The 20,819-nt window shown below is 45.5% G+C and overlaps 1 protein-coding gene across 9 annotated transcripts in view; it reads left to right on the top strand.

Moving 5' to 3' along the window:
• LOC110505853 (tight junction protein ZO-3) overlaps positions 1 to 20,819 on the top strand; it is a 41,693-nt gene that overhangs the window by 2,897 nt on the left and 17,977 nt on the right. For 6 of the 9 annotated variants that reach the window (XM_036966620.1, XM_036966535.1, XM_036966295.1 and 3 more), the window contains exons 2-3: positions 19,843 to 19,899; positions 20,203 to 20,327. In XM_036966620.1, coding sequence (XP_036822515.1) covers positions 19,852 to 19,899; positions 20,203 to 20,327 — 173 coding nt within the window. In that variant the 5' untranslated portion in view covers positions 19,843 to 19,851. Of the gene's footprint in view, positions 1 to 1,423; positions 1,653 to 19,566; positions 19,705 to 19,842; positions 19,900 to 20,202; positions 20,328 to 20,819 lie in introns of those variants that run through there. The other 3 variants (XM_036966462.1, XM_036966500.1, XM_036966578.1) reach the window with 3 other exon arrangements.

Raw genomic sequence — 20,819 nt, 5'->3', positions numbered from 1 at the left:
TCCAGTAAGTGGAGTAAAAACAGTGAGGCTGCTGTGTTCTTACTTTCTTTTTACCACACCCAATTGTCACAATACTCAGACTGGAATGTAGCCTAGAAGGCAACCTTCGTCCTGCAATTGGCCTCTTAAGGCCTTCTAATGACTAATCTGTATTTTACCCCTCCCTCTCCAAGCAAACGGAAGATTAGAAGGAAGGTAGACCAGGTAGAAGCAAAGGAGAGAAATTCAGCCAGAAAACACCTGTGCTCTGTTCTATGCATCAATGTTTTTTTATGAGGAGATACAATCTGAACTCTCGTTCCTCTCCAATTGCAAAGCACAGTGACAGTGGCCTATATAGAGAGATCTTTGCCAGGGCCTTTGGAGTAAATACCCTGTCAGTTAACAGCCCAGTGTACTCCATTCCTTCTGGTAACCATAGTGCCAGGCCCATAACCTAAGCCAGCCCCATAACCTGGGCTTCCATGGGAAAGTAGTACCTAACTGCTCTCCAGTAAGTATGGGAATATCCTTCCTCTCAGTGCACAGGCCTGTCTCAGCAGCATTGGATATATGATTATGAAATGCCTTTTGGAAACAGGAAGGGGCTAGGTGTCATTTGGGGAGTTTCCCTATAGCGTCTGGTTCCCTGTCACCTGGACTATGTGGGGACAGGGTATGAGTGGTGGTGGCTGAGATAAGGTATAAAGCTCACATGTGCTGAGAACAGCTCCAGTGTGTCAGCCAGACCAGAGGTGACTCAGCCATATTCTGTCAGCAGGTTGTTGTTGGAACCAAACAGGACGTTGCTGTTTTGTCATGAATCTGACACAGGCGCTGAAACTCGGTCTATCCATTGTTTTGTAGCTTCTCTTTGAGCTCAGTGTTGGCTTGAGTAGGTAAAATCAAGTTTGCAGTGAAATTGCAATAAGAGAGGATGAGGGACTTACCTGATAAAATATGTTTGACTGATTTATTGTTATGTAGAAATTGAATCAGTATCTATTTTGTGTTGGTTTCAATGATTTACTTTCCTACTGAATGTCACCATCAGGGTTGGGAAGTGCTTAAAGGCTAACATGTACACAGTTCTGATCAGACCATGTGCGTTTACTGGCTGTAACTCCCCCTTAGTGATATGATTTATCTGCTCTCAAAATGTGTATTTTCAAGTTTCACATAAATATTCATCTAATGACTGGATTACAGTGACTCACATTCTGGAGTATCTGTCTTCATATTTTCCATCTAAACCTCAAGGTGTTTTAAATGTGGGGCTATGTGGGGTTTTACTGTGGCAAATGTGGTTCTGCCTTATATCCTTGGCAACAAAGGGCAATATAAAGTCCTGTATGAGTGGGAGAGGCAGAGGGGGTGGAGCCTCCCATTGATCCAGGTGGAGTTTGTTTCTGCAGGGTGATTTTCCGTGGTCAGTACTCATTAGCTATTGATAACCTGGCTCCCCTTTCAACCAGACCTCTGACTCAGGGTCATTTTGGTGAGGAACATTTTTGGGGGGGGATTTGAAGCACTGTCTGGATCTTGAGTTCCGTTTCCCCCAACATGGATTATGATATGTAAGAGAGAGCAAGTAGTTTTAGCGTAGAGGAGTCCACAGGTGTGTTGCTAAGCTGATCTCCCAAAGGGGAATGGAAGTGAGATTCAGAGAAGTGGTGAGTATAAAGGACACCTCTTTAATGGTATTTTATGAAAGGCAGAAAAGTACCTAAGGATTTTGTTGCTACATTGAGAAAGTGTGGTTTAAGATTGTGTTATATTATTTTTTTCACCTTTTATTTAACCAGGTAGGCCAGTTGAGAACAAGTTCTCATTTCCAACTGCGACCTGGCCAAGATAAAGCAGTTCGACACAAACAACACAGAGTTGGACTTTATCCTGCTAACTGTTCCAAATGTCCGAACTTAATTTGGTAAAAGGGCTTTTATGTACTCTGTGCCATCGTCTTGGAACACCTTACAAAATACTTTTCAACTGGAAGAACTTGCCCGATTGTTTTTAAATCACTGATGAAGGATTTTGAGGCTGATTCCCTGACCTGTCAATGTTTTTATACTCTTGTGAATTCAATGGTTTTTACTAAGTTACTTGTAGTTTTTCCCGTCTGTCTGTCTAATTTTTTTGTAATGACTTGGTGCTGCCTATCTTGGCCAGAGCGCTCTTGAAAAAGAGATTTTCATCTCAATGAGCCCTTCCTGGTTAAATAAATAAAATAAAAACAATCATACAGTCAATAATACAGAATATGCAAATAAGAGAGGTAATACATAGGCCATAGTGGCGAAGTAATTACAATATAGCAATTAAACACTGGAATGGTAGATGTGCAGAATATGTGTGTGTATATTATATATAACTGTGCAAGTAGAGCTACTGGGGTGCAAAGGAGCAAGATAAATAAATACAGTATGGGGATGAGGTAGTTGGATGGGCTATTTACAGATGGGCTATGTACAGGTGCAGTGATATATGGTGCTTAAAGCTAGTGAGGGAGATATGTGTCTCCAGCTTCAGTGATTTTTGCAGTTCGTTCCAGTCATTGGCAGCAGAGAACTGTAAGGAAAGGCGACCAAAAGAGGAATTGGCTTTGGGGGTGACTCGTGAGATATACCTGCTGGAGAGCATGCTACAGGATAAGGAGGGGCTTTACCTAGCAGAGACTTGTAGATGACCTGGAGCCAGTGGGTTTGGCGACGAGTATGAAGCGAGGGCCTGCCAACGAGAGCGTACAGGTCGCAGTGGTGGGTAGTGTATGGGGCTTTGGTGACAAAACGGATGGAACTGTGATAGACTGCATCCAATTTGTTGAGTAGGGTGTTGGAGGATATTTTGTAAATGACATCGTCGATGATCGGTAGGATGGTCAGTGTTACGAGGGTATGTTTGGCAGCATGAGTGAAGGATGCTTTGTTGCGAAATAGGAAGCTGATTCTTGATTTAATTTTAGATTGGAGATGCTTAATGTGAGTCTGGAAGGAGCGTTTATAGTCTAACCAGACACCTAGATATTTGGGGGGACACCTAGGTATTTGGGGGGAGTATACATAAATACTGTAGTAATTACAGCCTCAATCTAAAAGGGATTAAATGTTTTTCCTTATCAATCTACACACAATACCCCATAGTGGCAAAGCGAAAACCGATTTTATTTTTTTTGCAAATGTATTAAAAATGGACATACCTTATTTACATAAGTATTCAGACCCTTTGCTGGAAGACTCAATTGAGCGAAGGTGCATCCTGTTTCCATTGGTCATCCTTGATGTTTCTACAACTTGATTAGAGTCCACCTGGGGTGGACCAAGCCAAGAGGTCGAAGGAATTGTCCGTAGAGCTCTGAGACAGGATTGTGTCGAGGCACAGATCTGGGGAAGTGTACCAAATAAAATGTCTGCAGCATTGAAGGTCCCCAAGAACACAGTGGCCTCCATCATTCTTAAATGGAAGAAGTTTGGAGCCATCAAGACTCTACCTAGAGCTGGCCAAACTGAGCAATTGGGGGAGAAGGGCCTTGGTCAGGGAAGTGACCAAGAACCCAATGGTCACTCTGAAAGAGCTCTAGAGTTCCTCTGTGGAGATGGGAGAACCTTCCAGAAAGACAACCATTTCTGCAGCACTCTACCAATCAGGCCTTTATGGTAGAGTGGCCAGACGGAAGCCACTCTTCAGTAAAAGGCACATGACAGCCCGCTTGGAGTTTTCCAAAAGGCTGCTAAAGGACTCTCACCATGAGAAAAAAATTCTCAGTTTTGGTGAAACGAAGATTGAACTCTTTGGCCTGAATGCCAACATGTCTGGAGGAAACCTGGCACCATCCCTACGGTGAGGCTTGGTGGTGGTGGCATTGTGCTGTAGGGATGTTTTTCAGCGGCAGGGACTGGGAGACTAGTCAGGATCGAGAAAAAGATTACCGGAGCAAAATACAGAGATCCTTGATGAAAACAAGCTCCAGAGTGCTCAGGACCTCAGACTGGGTCTAAGATTCACCTTCCAACAGGACAATGACCCTAACTACACAGCCAAGACAACGCTAGAGTGGTTTTGGACAAGTATCAATGTCCGTGAGTGGCCCAGAAAGAGCCCGGACTTCAACCTGATCGAAAATCTCTAGAGAGACCTGAAAATAGCTATGCGACGACGCTCCCCCATGCAACCTGACAGAGCTTGAGAGGATCTGCAGAGAAGAATGGGAGAAACTCCCCAAATACAGGTGTGCCAAGTTTGTAGCATCATACCCAAGGAGAATCTAGGCTGTAATCGCTGCCAAACGTGCTTCAACAAAGTACTGAGTAAAGGGTCTAAATACTTAACTGTTTTATGACCTTTGACACACGAGTGCATAATGTATTCATTACATAATGCTGCATTAGCCTCGTTAAGTGGTGCATATAACCTTGTTGATGGTGGGAATGTCATTGTTGAACGTCAATTTTCTTAACTGTTTTTATAATTACATTTGTTCATTATGTTCAGTTACACCCTCAGCACAAACTGCTTAATACTATTTCAGAAATATACTTTTCATTCTTCAAACATACTTTTACACAATGTTGTATGCATCATAAATTGTGAATCCCCAACAATCCTCTAAAAAGAGCCATGCGGCAGTATTAAGTATTCATAACTTGTGCTTAGAAATCTCCACTTGTTCACTACCCTTTGACGATGTCGTCATATCCTTTTCATACTCAGAAATATACACGCTTTTTCTTTAAATCTGAAAGGGATAGGGGTACTAATAAAACAAACCTAAAGACCTAGTCATGATTCCTGCATTTGACAGTAGCTAGGTTTTCATCTAATTGGTGACAGTTGAATGTGAATAATCAGAAATAAAACAAATGTGCCTTTTCTGATCAGAGATGTTCAATCCAAATGACTTGTTACAGATAAATCTGTGTGATGATGTAGTGCACATAAAAATTAGGTTGTATTCCCATGTACCGAAATTACACACATTAAATGGGTTTCCATCGCAAATGGTTTTGTCACTAAAAATGTGTTTATATAGCGAGTATTCCCACTCTGTCACTAAAAATGTGTTTATATAGCAAATGTTCCCACTCTGGTATTGGCATGCCTGCTTTAGCCAACAGCTCGCAAATACAGTGCGTGTATAGCCTACATATGAGATTATTATGGAGAAATTTGAGTATTTTAATTTGTCAAACTGCAGCCAAGCATGTCACCATAATAAGACCCTCTATTTATTGGAAAGGAACATTGAACTCGTCACCGTGCACTTTCACCACCCTGTTAAGTTCAACTTATTTCATCTGTAGCCTAATAAACTGCATCCTTTCCCGTGTTGTAGTGGGAGGACCACACAACTTATCGCGTGACTCCAAGTTTACGTTGATATGCTGGTTACCCAGCCAACATTTCCATTTGGTGCCCATATGAGTTAACGAAGGGCTGTTCCATGGGCCCCACTAGGGAAACCCAACAGGAACACACAAAATGTTGTCCTCCGTATCCATGTTGGGCTCTCTGGGTTCACGTTGGGTTTATTGAAGGACCTCAGTGGGCAAATGTGTTTACTCCACGTGTGCCCCAGGTTCTTTAGCCCAAGTGGGTTAAAGGGTTAACACTTGGGCCCCCCCATGTTGTGTATCCACATTGGTCCCACATGTGGTTGCCATGTTGGGCTTTATGTGGGTTCATGTTGGGCTTCATAACAACATGGCAACTGCATGGGGCAACATGGATACTGAGGATAACTTTGTGGGCCCCTTGTGGTTATACAACATTGGGCCCAAGTGTTAACCCTTCTTTAACCCACCTGGGCTAAAACCCACATGGCCCCCAGGTTATCGTACTTACCTGTACGTGTGTAGTAGAGGTCGACTGATTATGATTTTTCAACACTGATACTGATACCGATACCGATTTTATTGGAGGACTAAAAAATTTGTAATAATGACAACAATACTGAGTGAACACTTATTTTAACTAAATACACTGCTCAAAAAAATAAAGGGAACACTAAAATAACACATCCTAGATCTGAATGAAATATTCTTAAGTACTTTTTTCTTTAAATAGTTGACTGTTCTGACAACAAAATCACAAATTATCAATGGAAATAAAATGTATCAACCCATGGAGGTCTGGATTTGGTGTCACACTCAAAATTAAAGTGAAAAACCACACTACAGGCTGATCCAACTTTGATGTAATGTCCTTAAAACAAGTCAAAATGAGGCTCAGTAGTGTGTGTGTGTGGCCTCCACGTGCCTGTATGACCTCCCTACAACACCTGGGAATGCTGGTCTCCTGAGGGATCTCCTCCCAGACCTGGACTAAAGCATCCGCCAACTTCTGAACAGTCTGTGGTGCAACGTGGTGTTGGATGGAGCGAGACATGATGTCCCAGATGTGCTCAATTTGATTCAGGTCTGGGGAACAGGCGGGCCAGTCCATAGCATCAATGCCTTCCTCTTGCAGGAACTGCTGACACACTCCAGCCACATGAGGTCTAGCATTGTCTTGCATTAGGAGGAACCCAGGGCCAACCGCACCAGCATATGGTCTCACAAGGGGTCTGAGGATCTCATCTCGGTACCTAATGGCAGTCAGGCTACCTGGCGAGCACATGGAGGGCTGTGCGGCCCCCCAAAGAAATGCCACCCCACACCATGACTGACCCACCGCCAAACCGGTCATGCTGGAGGATGTTGCAGGCAGCAGAACGTTCTCCACGGCGTCTCCAGACTCTGTCACGTCTGTCACATGTGCTCAGTGTGAACCTGCTTTCATCTGTGAAGAGCACAGGGTGCCAGTGGCGAATTTGCCAATCTTGGTGTTCTCTGGCAAATGCCAAACGTCCTGCACGGTGTTGGGCAGTAAGCACAACCCCCACCTGTGGACTTCGGACCCTCATACCACCCTCATGGAGTCTGTTTCTGACCGTTTGAGCAGACACATGCACAATTGTGGCCTGCTGGAGGTCATTTTGCAAGGCTCTGGCAGTGTTTCTCCTTGCACAAAGGCGGAGGTAGCGGTCCTGCTGCTGGGTTGTTGCCCTCCTACGGCCTCCTCCACATCTCCTGATGTACTGGCCTGTCTCGGTAGCGCCTCCATGCTCTGGACACTACTCTGACAGACACAGCAAACCTTCTTGCCACAGCTCGCATTGATGTGCCATCCTGGATGAGCTGCACTACCTGAGCCACTTGTGTGGATTGTAGACTCCGTCTCATGCTACCACTAGAGTGAAAGCACCGCCAGCATTCAAAAGTGACCAAAACATCAGCCAGGAAGCATAGGAACTGAGAAGTTGTCTGTGGTCACCACCTGCAGAACCACTCCTTTATTGGGGGTGTCTTGCTAATTGCCTATAATTTCCACCTGTTGTCTATTCCATTTGCACAACATCATGTGAAATTTATTGTGTTGCTTCCTAAGTGGACAGTTTGATTTCACAGAAGTGTGATTGACTTGGAGTTACATTGTGTTTAAGTGTTCCCTTTTATTTTTTTGAGCAGTGTATAGTACATCAACAAAATCAATTTAGCCTCAAGTAAATACTGAAACATGTCTAATTTGGTTTAAATAATGCAAAAACAAAGTGTTGGAGAAGAAAGTAAAAGTGCGATATGTGCCAAAAAAAAAAAAAAAGCTAACGTTTCAGTTCCTTGCTCAGAACATGACAACATATGAAAGTTGGTGGTTCCTTTTAACATGAGTCTTCAATATTCCCAGGTAAGAAGTTTTAGGTTGTAGCTATTATGGGACTATTTCTCTATACCATTTGTATTTCATATACCTTTGACTATTGGATGTTCTTATTTATTTTATTTTTATTTCACTTTTATTTAACCAGGTAGGCAAGTTGAGAACAAGTTCTCATTTACAATTGCGACCTGGCCAAGAAAGCAAAGCAGTTCGACACATACAACAACACAGAGTTACACATGGAGTAAAACAAACATACAGTCTATAGTACAGTAGAAACAAGTCTATATATGATGTGAGCAAATGAGGTGAGATAAGGGAGGTAAAGGCAAAAAAAATGTTGGCAAAGTAAATTCAATATAGCAAGTAAAACACTGGAATGGTAGATTTGCAGTGGAATGTGCAAAGTATAAATAAAAAGAATGGGGTGTAAAGGAGAAAAATAAAATAAATACAGTAGGGAAAGAGGTAGTTGTTTGGGCTAAATTATAGGTGGGCTACGTACAGGTGCAGTAATCTGTGAGCTGCTCTGACAGCTGGTACTTAAAGTTAGTGAGGGAGATAAGTGTTTCCAGTTTCAGAGATGTTTGTAGTTCGTTCCAGTCATTGGCAGCAGAGAACTGGAAAGAGAGGTGGCCAAAGAAATAATTGGTTTTGGAGGTGACCAGAGAGATATACCTGCTGGAGCACGTGCTACAGGTGGGTGATGCAATGGTGACCAGCGAGCTGAGATAAAGGGGGACTTTACCTAGCAGGGTCTTGTAGATGACATGGAGCCAGTGGGTTTGGCGACGAGTATGAAGCGAGGGCCAGCCAATGAGAGTGTACAGGTCGCAATGGTGGCTACTTTGTAAATGACATAGCCGAAGTCGAGGATTGGTAGGATGGTCAGTTTTACAAGGGTATGTTTGGCAGCATGAGTGAAGGATGCTTTGTTGCGAAATAGGAAGCCAATTCTAGATTTAACTTTGGATTGGAGATGTTGGGTCTGGAAGGAGAGTTTACAGTCTAACCAGACACCTAGGTATTTGTAGTTGTCCACATATTCTAAGTTAGAGCCATCCAGAGTAGTGATGTTGGACAGGCAAGCAGGTGCAGGCAGCGATCGTTTGAAGAGCATGAATTTAGTTTTACTTGTATTTAAGAGCAGTTGGAGGCCACGGAAGGAGAATTGTATGGCATTGAAGCTTGCCTGGAGGGTTGTTAACAGTGTCGTCAGAATGGTGTCGTCTGCGTAGAGGTGGATCAGAGACTCACCAGCAGCAAGAGCAACATCATTGATGTATACAGAAAAGAGAGTCGGTCCAATAATTGAAGCCTGTGGTACCCCCATAGAGACTGTCAGAGGTCCGGACAACAGGCCCTCCGATTTGACACACTGAACTCTATCAGAGAAGTAGTTGGTGAACCAGGCGAGGCAATAATTTCAGAAACGAAGGCTGTCGAGTCTGCCGATGAGGATGCGGTGATTGACAGAGTTGAGAGCCTTGGCCAGGTCAATGAATACGGCTGCACAGTATTGTTTCTTATCGATGGCGGTTAAGATATCGTTTAGGACCTTGTTGAGCGTGGCTGAGGTGCACCCATGACCAGCTCTGAAACCAGATTGCATAGCAGGGAAGGTATGGTGGGATTCGAAATGTTCGGAAATCTGTTTGTTGACTTGGCTTTCGAAGACCTCAAAGGCAGGGTAGGATAGATGGGTCTGTAGCAGTTTGGGTCAAGAGTACCCCCCCCCCCCCTTAAAGAGGGGGATGACCGCAGCTGCTTTCCAATCTTTGGGAATCTCAGATGACACAAAAGAGGTTGAACAGGCTAGTAATAGGGGTTGCAACAATTTTGGCAGATCATTTTAGGAAGAAAGGGTCCAGATTGTCTAGCCCGGCTGATTTTGTAGGGGTCCAGATTTTGCAGATCTTTCAGAACATCAGCTGACTGGATTTGGGAAAAGGAGAAATGGGGTAGGCTTGGGCGAGTTGCTGTGAGGGGTGCAGTGCTGTTGACCGGGGTAGGGGTAGCCAGGTGGAAAGCATGGCCAGCTGTAGAAAAATGCTTATTGAAATTCTCAATTATAGTGGATTTATCGGTGGTGACAGAGTTTCCTATCCTCAGTGCAGTGGGTAGCTGGGAGGAGGTGTTCTTATTCTCCATGGACTTTACAATGTCCCAGAACTTTTTTGATTTTGTTGCAGGAAGCAAATTTCTGCTTGAAAAAGCTAGCCTTGGCTTTTCTAACTGCCTGTGTATAATGGTTTCTAGCTTCCCTGAAAAGTTGCATATCACGGGGGCTGTTCTCCATAGGATGTTTTTGTGTTGGTTAAGGGCAGTCAGGTCTGGGGTGAACAAAGGGCTATATCTGTTCCTGGTTCTAAATTTCTTGAAAGGGGCATGCTTATTTAAGATGGTGATGAAGGCATTTCAAAAAAATAACCAGGCATCCTCTACTGATGGGATGAGGTCAATGTCCTTCCAGGATACACCGGCCAAGTCGATTAGTGATGAGTGGAGGTTGTTTGACCGCTGACCCATTACGGATGCAGGCAATGAGGCAGTGATCGCTGAGATCTTGGTTGAAAACAGCAGAGGTGTATTTAGAGGGCAAGTTGGTTAGGATGATATCTATGAGGGTGCCCGTGTTTACGGCTTTGGGGTGGTACCTGGTAGGTTCATTGATCATTTGTGTGAGATTGAGGGCATCCAGCTTAGATTGTAGGATGGCTGGGGTGTTAAGCATGTTCCAGTTTAGGTCGCCTAGCAGCACGAGCTCTGAAGATAGATGGGGGGCAATCAGTTCACATATGGTGTCCAGAGCACAGCTGGGGGCGGAGGGTGGTCTATAGCAGGTGGCAACGGTGAGAGACTTGTTTTTAGTGAGGTGGATTTTTTTTAAAGTAGAAGTTCAAATTGTTTGGGTACAGACCTGGATAGCCTGCAGTGTTCTGTTCTACTATCTCTGAAGTAGATTGCAACACCGCCCCTTTTGGCCATTCTATCTTGTCTGAAAATATTGTAGTTCGGAATGGAGATTTCAGAATTTTTTGGTGGTCTTCCTAAGCTAGGATTCAGACATGGCTAGAACATCCGGGTTTGCAGAATGTGCTAAAGCAGTGAATAAAACAAACTTAGGGAGGAGGCTTCTAATGTTAACATGCATGAAACCAAGGCTATTACGGTTACAGAAGTAATCAAAAGAGCGCCTCAGGAATAGGAGTGGAGCTAGGCACTGCAGGGCCTGGATTCACCTCTATATCACCAGAGGAGCAGAGGAGGAGTAGGATAAGGGTACGGCTAAAAGCTATGAGAATTGTTTGTTTAGAACGTCCGGAACAGAGAGTAAAAGGAGGTTTCTGGGGGCGATTAAAATAGCTTCAAGGTATAATGTACAGACCGGTATGGTAGGATGTGAATACAATGGAGGTAAACCTAGGTATTGAGTGATGAGAGAGATATTGTCTCTAGAAACATAATTGAAACCTGGTGATGTCATCGCATGTGTGGGTGGTGGAACTAAAAGTTTGGATAAGGTATAATGAGCAGGGCTAGAGGCTCTACAGTGAAATAAGCCAATAAACACTAAGCAGAACAGCAATGGACAAGGCATATTGACATTAAGGAGAGGCATGCTTAGTCGAGTGATCATAAGGGTCCAGTTCGTAGTGAGGTTGGTTGGGGTCACGGCGATTCAGACAGCTAGCCAGGCCATCGGTATCAAGCTAGCATAGGACGGTGTTTTGTTTAGCCATTTCTGTTAGTAGATTAGTGGGGTTCCATGTGGTAGAGGGGATCAATCCAATTGGCAAAATAGATATAGTTATAGTGACCCAAGAATAATTGTCAGAAAATGTTCAGATAGCAGCCGATAAGACAGCTAACGATTAGTGGGCCGCAGATGGCCGTTCAGGTAACGTCGTGACGGAGGAGCCAGTTGGAAAACTCCCTCATGAAGATAACGTTGGTAGTAACGTCGGTAGTACACTTAACCATTTGAGGGCTGTAATTTACATACAGTAACTTTCATACAAGTTTTATTTCATAGCAAGTTTTAAGTTCCTCGGCATACACATCACAGACAAACTGAATTGGTCCACTCACACAGACAGCATCGTGAAGAAGGCGCAGCAGCGCCTCTTCAACCTGTGGAGGCTGAAGAAATTCGGCTTGTCACCAAAAGCACTCACAAACTTCTACAGATGCACAATCGAGAGCATCCTGGCGGGCTGTATCACCGCCTGGTATGGCAACTGCACCGCCCTCAACCGTAAGGCTCTCCAGAGGGTAGTGAGGTCTGCACAACGCATCACCGGGGGCAAACTACCTGCCCTCCAGGACACCTACACCACCCGATGTCACAGGAAGGCCATAAAGATCATCAAGGACATCAACCACCCGAGCCACTGCCTGTTCACCCCGCTATCATCCAGAAGGCGAGGTCAGTACAGGTGCATCAAAGCTGGGACCGAGAGACTGAAAAACAGCTTCTATCTCAAGGCCATCAGACTGTTAAACAGCCACCACTAACACTGAGTGGCTGCTGCCAACACACTGACACTGACTCAACTCCAGCCACTTTAATAATGGGAATTGATGGGAAATGATGTAAATATATCACTAGCCACTTTAAACAATGCTACCTTATATAAATGTTACTTACCCTACATTATTCATCTCATATGCATACGTATATACTGTACTCTATATCATCGACGGTATCCTTATGTAATACATGTATCACTAGCCACTTTATACTATACTATGCCACTTTGTTTACATACTCATCTCATTTGTACATACTGTACCCGATACCATCTACTGTATCTTGCCTATGCTGCTCTGTACCATCACTCATTCATATATCCTTATGTACATATTCTTTATCCCCTTACACTGTGTACAAGACAGTAGTTTTGGAATTGTTAGTTAGATTACTTGTTATTACTGCATTGTCGGAACTAGAAGCACAAGCATTTCGCTACACTCGCATTAACATCTGCTAACCATGTGTATGTGACAAATAAAATTTGATTTGATTTGATACATAAATATATCATTTGAAAGACTAATCTCAATATTTTTGACCAATCAATTCAAGATCATCAAATCAAATTTATTTATATAGCCCTTCGTACATCAGCTGATATCTCAAAGTGCTGTACAGAAACCCAGCCTAAAACCCCAAACAGCAAGCAATGCAGGTGTAGAAGCACGGTGGCTAGGAAAAACTCCCTAGAAAGGCCAAAACCTAGGAAGAAACCTAGAGAGGAACCAGGCTATGTGGGGTGGCCAGTCCTCTTCTGGCTGTGCCGGGTGGAGATTATAACAGAACATGGTCAAGATGTTCATAAATGACCTGCATGGTCGAATAATAATAATAATAATAAGGCAGAACAGTTGAAACTGGAGCAGCAGCACAGTCAGGTGGACTGGGGACAGCAAGGAGTCATCATGTCAGGTATTCCTGGGGCATGGTCCTAGGGCTCAGGTCCTCCGAGAGAGAGAAAGAGAGAAGGAGAGAATTAGAGAACGCACACTTAGATTCACACAGGACACCGAATAGGACAGGAGAAGTACTCCAGATATAACAAACTGACCCTAGCCCCCCGACACATAAACTACTGCAGCATAAATACTGGAGGCTGAGACAGGAGGGGTCAGGAGACACTGTGGCCCCATCCGAGGACACCCCCGGACAGGGCCAAACAGGAAGGATATAAACCCACCCACTTTGCCAAAGCACAGCCCCCACACCACTAGAGGGATATCTTCAACCACCAACCTACCATCCTACCATCCGCCAACCCAGACAGGATGACCACATCAGTGAATCAACCCACTCAGGTTACGCACCCCCTGATCATGTTATTTGAACTGTTCTGACAAATGGCAGCTGTCATTCTGCTTCATTGTATTTGCCTCGGTAGCTAACGTTAGCTAAGTACATACTTGGACCAAGTAGGCCAACAGCCGATAAATACAGCGAGGGACGTATAATTAGCTACTGTTGTCTTGCCTGGACATAACCCTAACCCCCCCCCCCCCCACTAAAGTACATGGGTTTGTCCATGTCTGCCCCAAAAGGTTCACCCCTCTGGGTACCAGCTAAGATAACCATTAAGAGACCTTGTCCAGTTGAAACCCATGAAGTCTATATTTGCACATAAAAGCGTTTCCACCGCAATTTCTCGCTTAATACATTTTACAGACACAAACAGATCCCACCTTGTATAGCGTATGTTTGCTCGAACATTTGGAAAGTTTACAGACAAACGTTCTGTTTCCATCAGGCCTGTTAATATTTTTTGTTGCTGACATAAAATGGTTGAATGGAAACCTGATTCCTGTAACCAAAATACAGGTTTTGGGTCTGTTTGAATGGTATCTCTATTTTTTGCAGGTAAATTCATTTAACACTTCCATTGTTAAACAGCCCCCATGGTTGAACAACAGCCTCCTGCCCCCACACCTCCCAATTTGCCAGTTACCCATTGATATGTATACAAGGGGTATACATGCAAGTAAGTGGTACATAAGGGTCTGTTTGAAGGGGGTTCGTATAAACATTGCCTATAAACATTTTACTGGTAATATACCACATCTTCTGTCTGAAATGGATATTAGTGACTGTTTTCAGGAATAGTGTCTCTGACTAGACGCCGCTAGAAAGATAACATAAATGATATTGGCAGTCAGCCCCCTCAACCTTTCAAAGCAGATGAAAGGTGTCTGCCAGAGGATACATGTCAACTATATCCTCTATATTAATTTGTTTTTTATTACAATAATTAACTTGACTGATGATCAAAACTATATTGTGTATTTTATACATAAACCATACTGGAAGTCATTAATGACCTAATCAATGAAATATCTGAGCAGTCAGTCTCTTGGACCAGGATCTTCTTAAATTGAGTCTTTGTTAGCTGTGAGACTGCTGATATCCAGTCCTTCAGTCTGTTAATTAGACTGATGTTGTAAAAAATTATACCAGGTTAAACCTAACCAACTCTCTGAGAAACAATGCACCTGGCTGGCAGCTATTCCACCTGCTACCATTGGTAAAGTGGGAGGAGCTATACGGGCTCATTGTAATGGCCGAAATTGAGTAAATGGAACGTTGTCCAACCTGGTTTCCATGTGTTTGATAAATTCCATTCCAGCCATTACAATGAGCCTGTCCTCCTATAGCTCCACCCACCAGCCACCACTGGCTAGTGATTTATCGTGGATGCTTATCTGCCTCTGTGGCTACCTGACCCTGTCTGTTTCACCTTGTTGGCCTTTCGTTGACCTGTATGTTGGTCCTGACCCTGTCTGTTTCACCTTGTTGACCTGTATGTTGGTCCTGACCCTGTCGGTTTCACCTTGTTGACCTGTATGTTGGTCCTGACCCTGTCTGTTTCACCTTGTTGACCTGTATGTTGGTCCTGACCCTGTAGGACAACACTATGGGCTCACTGACCTCCATGCAACAATGCATGTTAGAGCTAATTAAACCTATGTTGAATAGTAGGAAATTCACTCGTTTTTTTTCTTTCTAGTAGGCCGAGTTATATTATTAACGGAGCCGGACAGATGGTCACACATACATAGAATTGCTGAACTGATTGGAAAAGTCGTCTTCTGTTTACATTTCATATGGAAGTAAACTTGGAGTCACGCAGTGATATGCTGTGTGGTCCTCCCACTACAACTTGGGAAACCATGCAGTTTATTCGGCTACAGATAAAATAAATTGATCAACTTCACAGGGTGGGTGGTGAAAGTGCACGGTGTTGAGTATGATGTGCCTTTCCAATAATTATCGAGTCTTATTCTTGTGACATGATGATTGATGCTTGGCTGCCATTTAACAAATAATCTCATGTAGACTAGCCAGCTGTAGGCTAGAGAGCACATGCCAAGACCAGAGTAGGAACATCTGCTATTTAAAGCAAAGTTTGACAAAACTATCCGTAGAGTTGAAAATGTGTGTGCATTTTCTTTGCGGATTTTAGAAAATGTGCATGAAAATCTGTCGCCAATTGGATGGAAACCTAGCTAGTGAAGCAAGTAGATGGACTCAAAAAACATCATCCCAGTTGGCATAGCTGAAGAAGAAAGTAAAAAAGATGGTGACAGCCAAAGTGAGCCATCGTGATGGTGTGCATTGCTGTGGTGATTCAGTAAACAAACCGTGCAAATCAACATCCGGTAGAAAACAACGCAATGGCAGACGGCAGAAATTGAAATATTTTAACTCTGGCGGCTAGTCCGTCTACCATGGCAGCTGACGGCATTCACCGTCAGGCTCAACGGCATTTACCATTGTGCTCTCATTGAAAGCAATGACATCCGGTTGCCGTCTACCATGTAAACGCAGTTTATTTACTCAACTACTGTAATGACCTGGATAGATCATAAAGGAACAACTGTCCAGACAGAATATTGAGTTTACGAATTCACGGTTTATTAACCTAACTCCACACAGGCTACTGTTTGGCCGTAGCCCACACCAAATACATGAAGAATACACGTATAAAACAACTGACCATCTCTTGTGAAGACCGGGTGTAAGCAAGAGAACAATGGCTAAACATGGCCTTAAACTTGAGATGCTCCACTCCCTGCCAAACCCCAAAGATGTGAAACGGGGGAAACAGTCTGTGGCAGGGGGCTGCCCCTCTGGGGCCCAGGGGATGAAGGCAGGGACATGGGGGACAAGGATGAGGTAATGGGGAATACAGTTTGGGGCTCAGGGGAGAGAGACTGTGGCCCCTGGGGGTGGGTGCCTGAGGAATATCATTGCCAGAGAGGGGAATAGTGGGGGTCCCTGGGGTTTGGGAAGAAGGGGCCCTCTGTATGGGGCTAACCTCTCCCGGTGCAGTGCCACCTTTCTCCCGGTACACAATCTCCCCTACCCAGACCAAGTCCCCAGCCACAGTGCCTTCCCTGTGTGTACACGTCATAGTTCCTCTTCTGCCTTAGACCTGCATTCCCCAGCTGCCCTCTAGTGACGGTGTGGACTGTCTCCAGGCGGTCCTGGAGTCTCCGGGCCCGGGGGAACAGGAGGGCTATCCAGAGGTTGACCAAACGCCATTTCTGCAGGGGTGTGGATCGCTCTCTCCAGCATGAAAAGGGCAGACGTGCAGGAGGTGGAGTCTTGGACAGCGGAGCGGCATGCCATGAGGACCATAGGCAGGTGCTTGTCCCAGTCACGCTGGTGTTTGGAAGAGACGATGGCCAGCTGCTGTCCAAGCGTTTTGTTGAAACGCTCCACAAGGCTATCACTTTGAGGATGGAGAGGAGTAGTGCTGGTCTTGTGCATACCCAGCCTCTCACACATGGTGGCAAACACACAGGACTCAAAGTTTCTGCATTGGTCGCTGTGGATGGACTCTGCAGCTCCAAACCTGCTGAACATCCCTGTGTATTTTTGTGACCCCAAAGTGTCCAGTCCCCCCCCCCCCCCCCCTTGAGTGCTCTGGAGCACAGCCTCCCACAGTGCTTTTGGGACCACCACCTGCCACCTCTCCTCTCCCTTAGCGGACTCTTTCCATGCCCTCTGTAGCACGCCATCAGCCAGCCGCAGTCTCTCAAACACTTTGACCACAACACTTTGGTCGCGAGTGAGAGAGCTGCCACCTTCCCACGGTGGTCTCAGCTGCACCTCTACCCACTGTAGCACTGGCTGTAGGTCTGTGTGCTTGTTTCTGCCCCCATTCAGATACATCAAGGTAAACCAGACACTGCTGTCGGGGGATGCCATCCAGCACCCTGTCCATCAAACACTCAAAAGTAGCTGGAGTGTTGCACAGGCCGAAGCACAGGACCTTGAACTGCCAGGGTCCTCTGTTAGTGGAGAATGCAGTTTTGGCTCTGGCCTCTGGGGAGAGGGGCGCCTGCCAGTAGCCACTGCGGAGGTCTAGTGAGGAGAACCAGGAGGACCCCCTAACCAGGTCCAGCGACTCATCGATACGTGGTATGGGGTATGAGTCCTTCCTGGTTACCTCATTCAGCCGCCTGTAGTCCACACAGAACCTCAGCTTGCCCCCTTCTTCGGAACCATGACGACTGGCGCCGCCCAGGGGCTGTCTGAGGGCTCGATGAAGTCTGCCCGCTGCATCTCCAACACAGCCTTGTCTGCCGCCTCCTGGCCTGCCAGCGGGATACGGCGGGGACGCATCTTGATGGGCCGAACATCACCTGTGTCAATCTCATGCTGCACCAGATGAGTCTGATCCACCTCTTCCTCACTCAGTGCAAAGCTGTCTCTGAATTCAAACAGCAACTGCCACAACTGTTTTGACAGTTCCTCCCCCATATCTCCCTGACTGCAGACCGTGTCCTCTCATCTGGGGTAGCTGGGCTGGGGGGCTGCGGCCCGGGCTCACAGAGGGCTTTGTCGTGGAGGTAGCTGGGGGAATGTAACACACAGATGTGGGGGCGGGGGGGCAGCCATGAGTCTCTGCTGCTTTAACTGTTGGAGTAAAGAGTTTGTTGGGTTGTGTGAATGTGACATTGGGGGGGGCATGGTGTCTGCCGGCCCTCCCTGGAAGCTCAGTGTGCCCCCCTTTTAGGTATAACTGGCAGCCTGTGCTCCTAAAAAAGTCCAACCCCAGGATACAAAGGCCCTGCACAGCCGCTACCCACACAGGATGACGTACAGACCTGCCCCCTACTGTCAGTCATTATTCCCTTCCCTTTCATGGGTGCCAGCTCACCTGTGACTGTGCGGAACTGCACAGTTGTGGGCTCAAACGGAGTCCAACCTGGCACAATATCTGGCCTCACCAGGGTTACTGTGGACCAAGTGTCCACCAGGGCAGAGCAGGGCTCCCCTCTACAGTGACATAACAAAAACCCCAACTCAGTTGAAGCCCCAGCCCACACTAGCTCCCTCTCCAAGGCTATCTGTTATGACTCCGAAAGAGCCAGCTGGGTCTGTATGCGCAGCTCCGTAGGAGAGAGCGTCTGTATCATTAGCTAGCACCCGTAGAGGCTCTCCAGGCTGCCTGCGTCTATTACTCAGTTCGAAGCGCAGTAGCCCGGGCTGAATACACTGTCCATAGCGCCTTCTCAGTGCTCCAACTAAAGCACCATAATCATGTCTGTCCTCGGGGCTAATCAATATCAAACAGGCCAGAGCATCATCCGTGAGGCACAAAGCCCCCTGCAGTGCCCTTCATTTGACCACCCCCTAAAATGAGCTAACAGCATGAAACTGAGCATGAAAAGCTTCCCAATCCGCCTTACTGGAGTACCTCGGGTTCTTAACAGATACGGACGCAATCGGGGACTGGGCGCTGCCATGTTTGTTACCATCCTGAGCCATAGATTCCTCGTCCCGCAGCATCACCCTTTTGGTCCACGCGAAGAACAGTCAACGAAGCACTCATGTCCGCTTCAGCCGCCACCCTCAAGCGGCCTCTCCTCGGCCAGATCCTCCGACGTCCATGCACACGCACCTCCTTGGCCATAATCGTCCCCTACCTTCACTTTCGGATTCCCTCGACGCCACATTAGTCAGCTAGCTGAACGAACACAGCTGTCTGTGCGGGTCGCTACAATACTTTAACACTTATTTTTCTTTGCTGCATTGTTGGTTAAGGGCTTTTAAGTAAGCATTTCACTAAGGTCTACACCTGTTTTATTCGGCGCATGTGACAAATACAATTTGATTTGATTCACTATCGTAGGTTGGTGACTGTCCGCAGATTGTATCTAAAGGTGTGTTCAATTGGATGAGGCACGTGAAACGTTGCATATAGAAATGCATTGTGTAGAACAGACAGTTTTCTTCATGACTAGAAGCAGGGCACAGAAGGAATATAGTCGGCTATATTACGTTTCTACCTGCAGGTTTCTGTAACGTTGCACAACATTGAACAATGGCCTGGTGTCATATGTCACAGCAAGGCCATACGTGCAGCCTGCTGAGTCTTTCCCCTGTGGCCCATCCCCATACCTGCCAGACAAGAATGGAATGGGACAGGTAGGAAGGAGCACGTTGCTGTTAACTCGCTCCTCACTGTCTCTTAAACAACACTGGGCTGTGTAAGGACACAAAACAGCTGCTTCTGATGTTGTTATCGGACTTCTGTTGAAGTTGCTCCTGTTCATTAATGGAAAAGTGGAGAATGCCTGTTATGTTGGTTTAACATGTTGTAATGGGTTTGATATTTGGTTTTTCAGGAACCGGAGATGGAGGAATTAACGATATTCGAGCAGCATACTATAACACTCGGCAAAGTAAGTGTCTCTTGTTGTTTGGTCGGTCAGTGTTTTGATGTTATACTTTCACCTGAAACTAAACAAATTTTACAGTCACTTGCATCAAGGTACAATGAAAGAAATAGCCTACTGAACCACTTTAGTTAGAATGGACTTGAATACTATCAGTTTCAGTGGCGAACTGCAGGAAATAAGAGTAACAAAGACATGCCCTTCTCCCTGTTACTCTAGGTATAGGTCAGGTGACACACTTCAGTGCTGATGGAATGTGCTCACTCTCTCTCTCCCCTCTTTATCACCCTCCCTCTCTCTTAATGGCAGGATTCCAAGATGGGGTTTGGCTTTGCGATATCAGGAGGCAGAGACCAGCCGAACCCGGACTCAGGGGACACAGCCGTGATAGTTTCAGATGTGGTACGGAACGGACCCGCTATGGGACGGCTGTTGTAAGTCACCTACACACCATACACCTTTACCCTTCAGGCTAGCCAGTAGGGCCAACCCACTTGCTTACAGCTGCACTAGGGTCAGACAGACTTCCTGACACTGCAGAGCCAGCTCGAAATATGGCTTGGAAAACCTACCTCAATCCAGGGATGAGAAATGCATTGTACTCTAAATTGTTCCATTATCCCAAATGTTACACCAAGATTGGGGACGAAAAGGGGAAAAACCTGCCCTTTTCTTCCTCATGCTAGCTAGCAGTAGCCACAGTAGCCATTATGGAATGGCACGTTGCGTTGAACAACAAAAGAGCTGATTGGCTGATACTGCCATAACATAAAACAATACAAGTGACTCAAATGTATATAGCATCCACATTAATGGTAGCATCCTCATTAATGTAGTGTTTAGAAAACAATATTTTCTTATTTACAGTAAAAGATACTCCAAAATGACACATTATTTACCATTTATTTCTATGGGCACAAAGTATT

The sequence above is a fragment of the Oncorhynchus mykiss genome, chromosome 1 (genome assembly GCF_013265735.2).
Source record: "Oncorhynchus mykiss isolate Arlee chromosome 1, USDA_OmykA_1.1, whole genome shotgun sequence".
NCBI lineage: Eukaryota > Metazoa > Chordata > Actinopteri > Salmoniformes > Salmonidae > Oncorhynchus > Oncorhynchus mykiss.
This window is presented reverse-complemented; position numbering and strand designations above follow the sequence as displayed.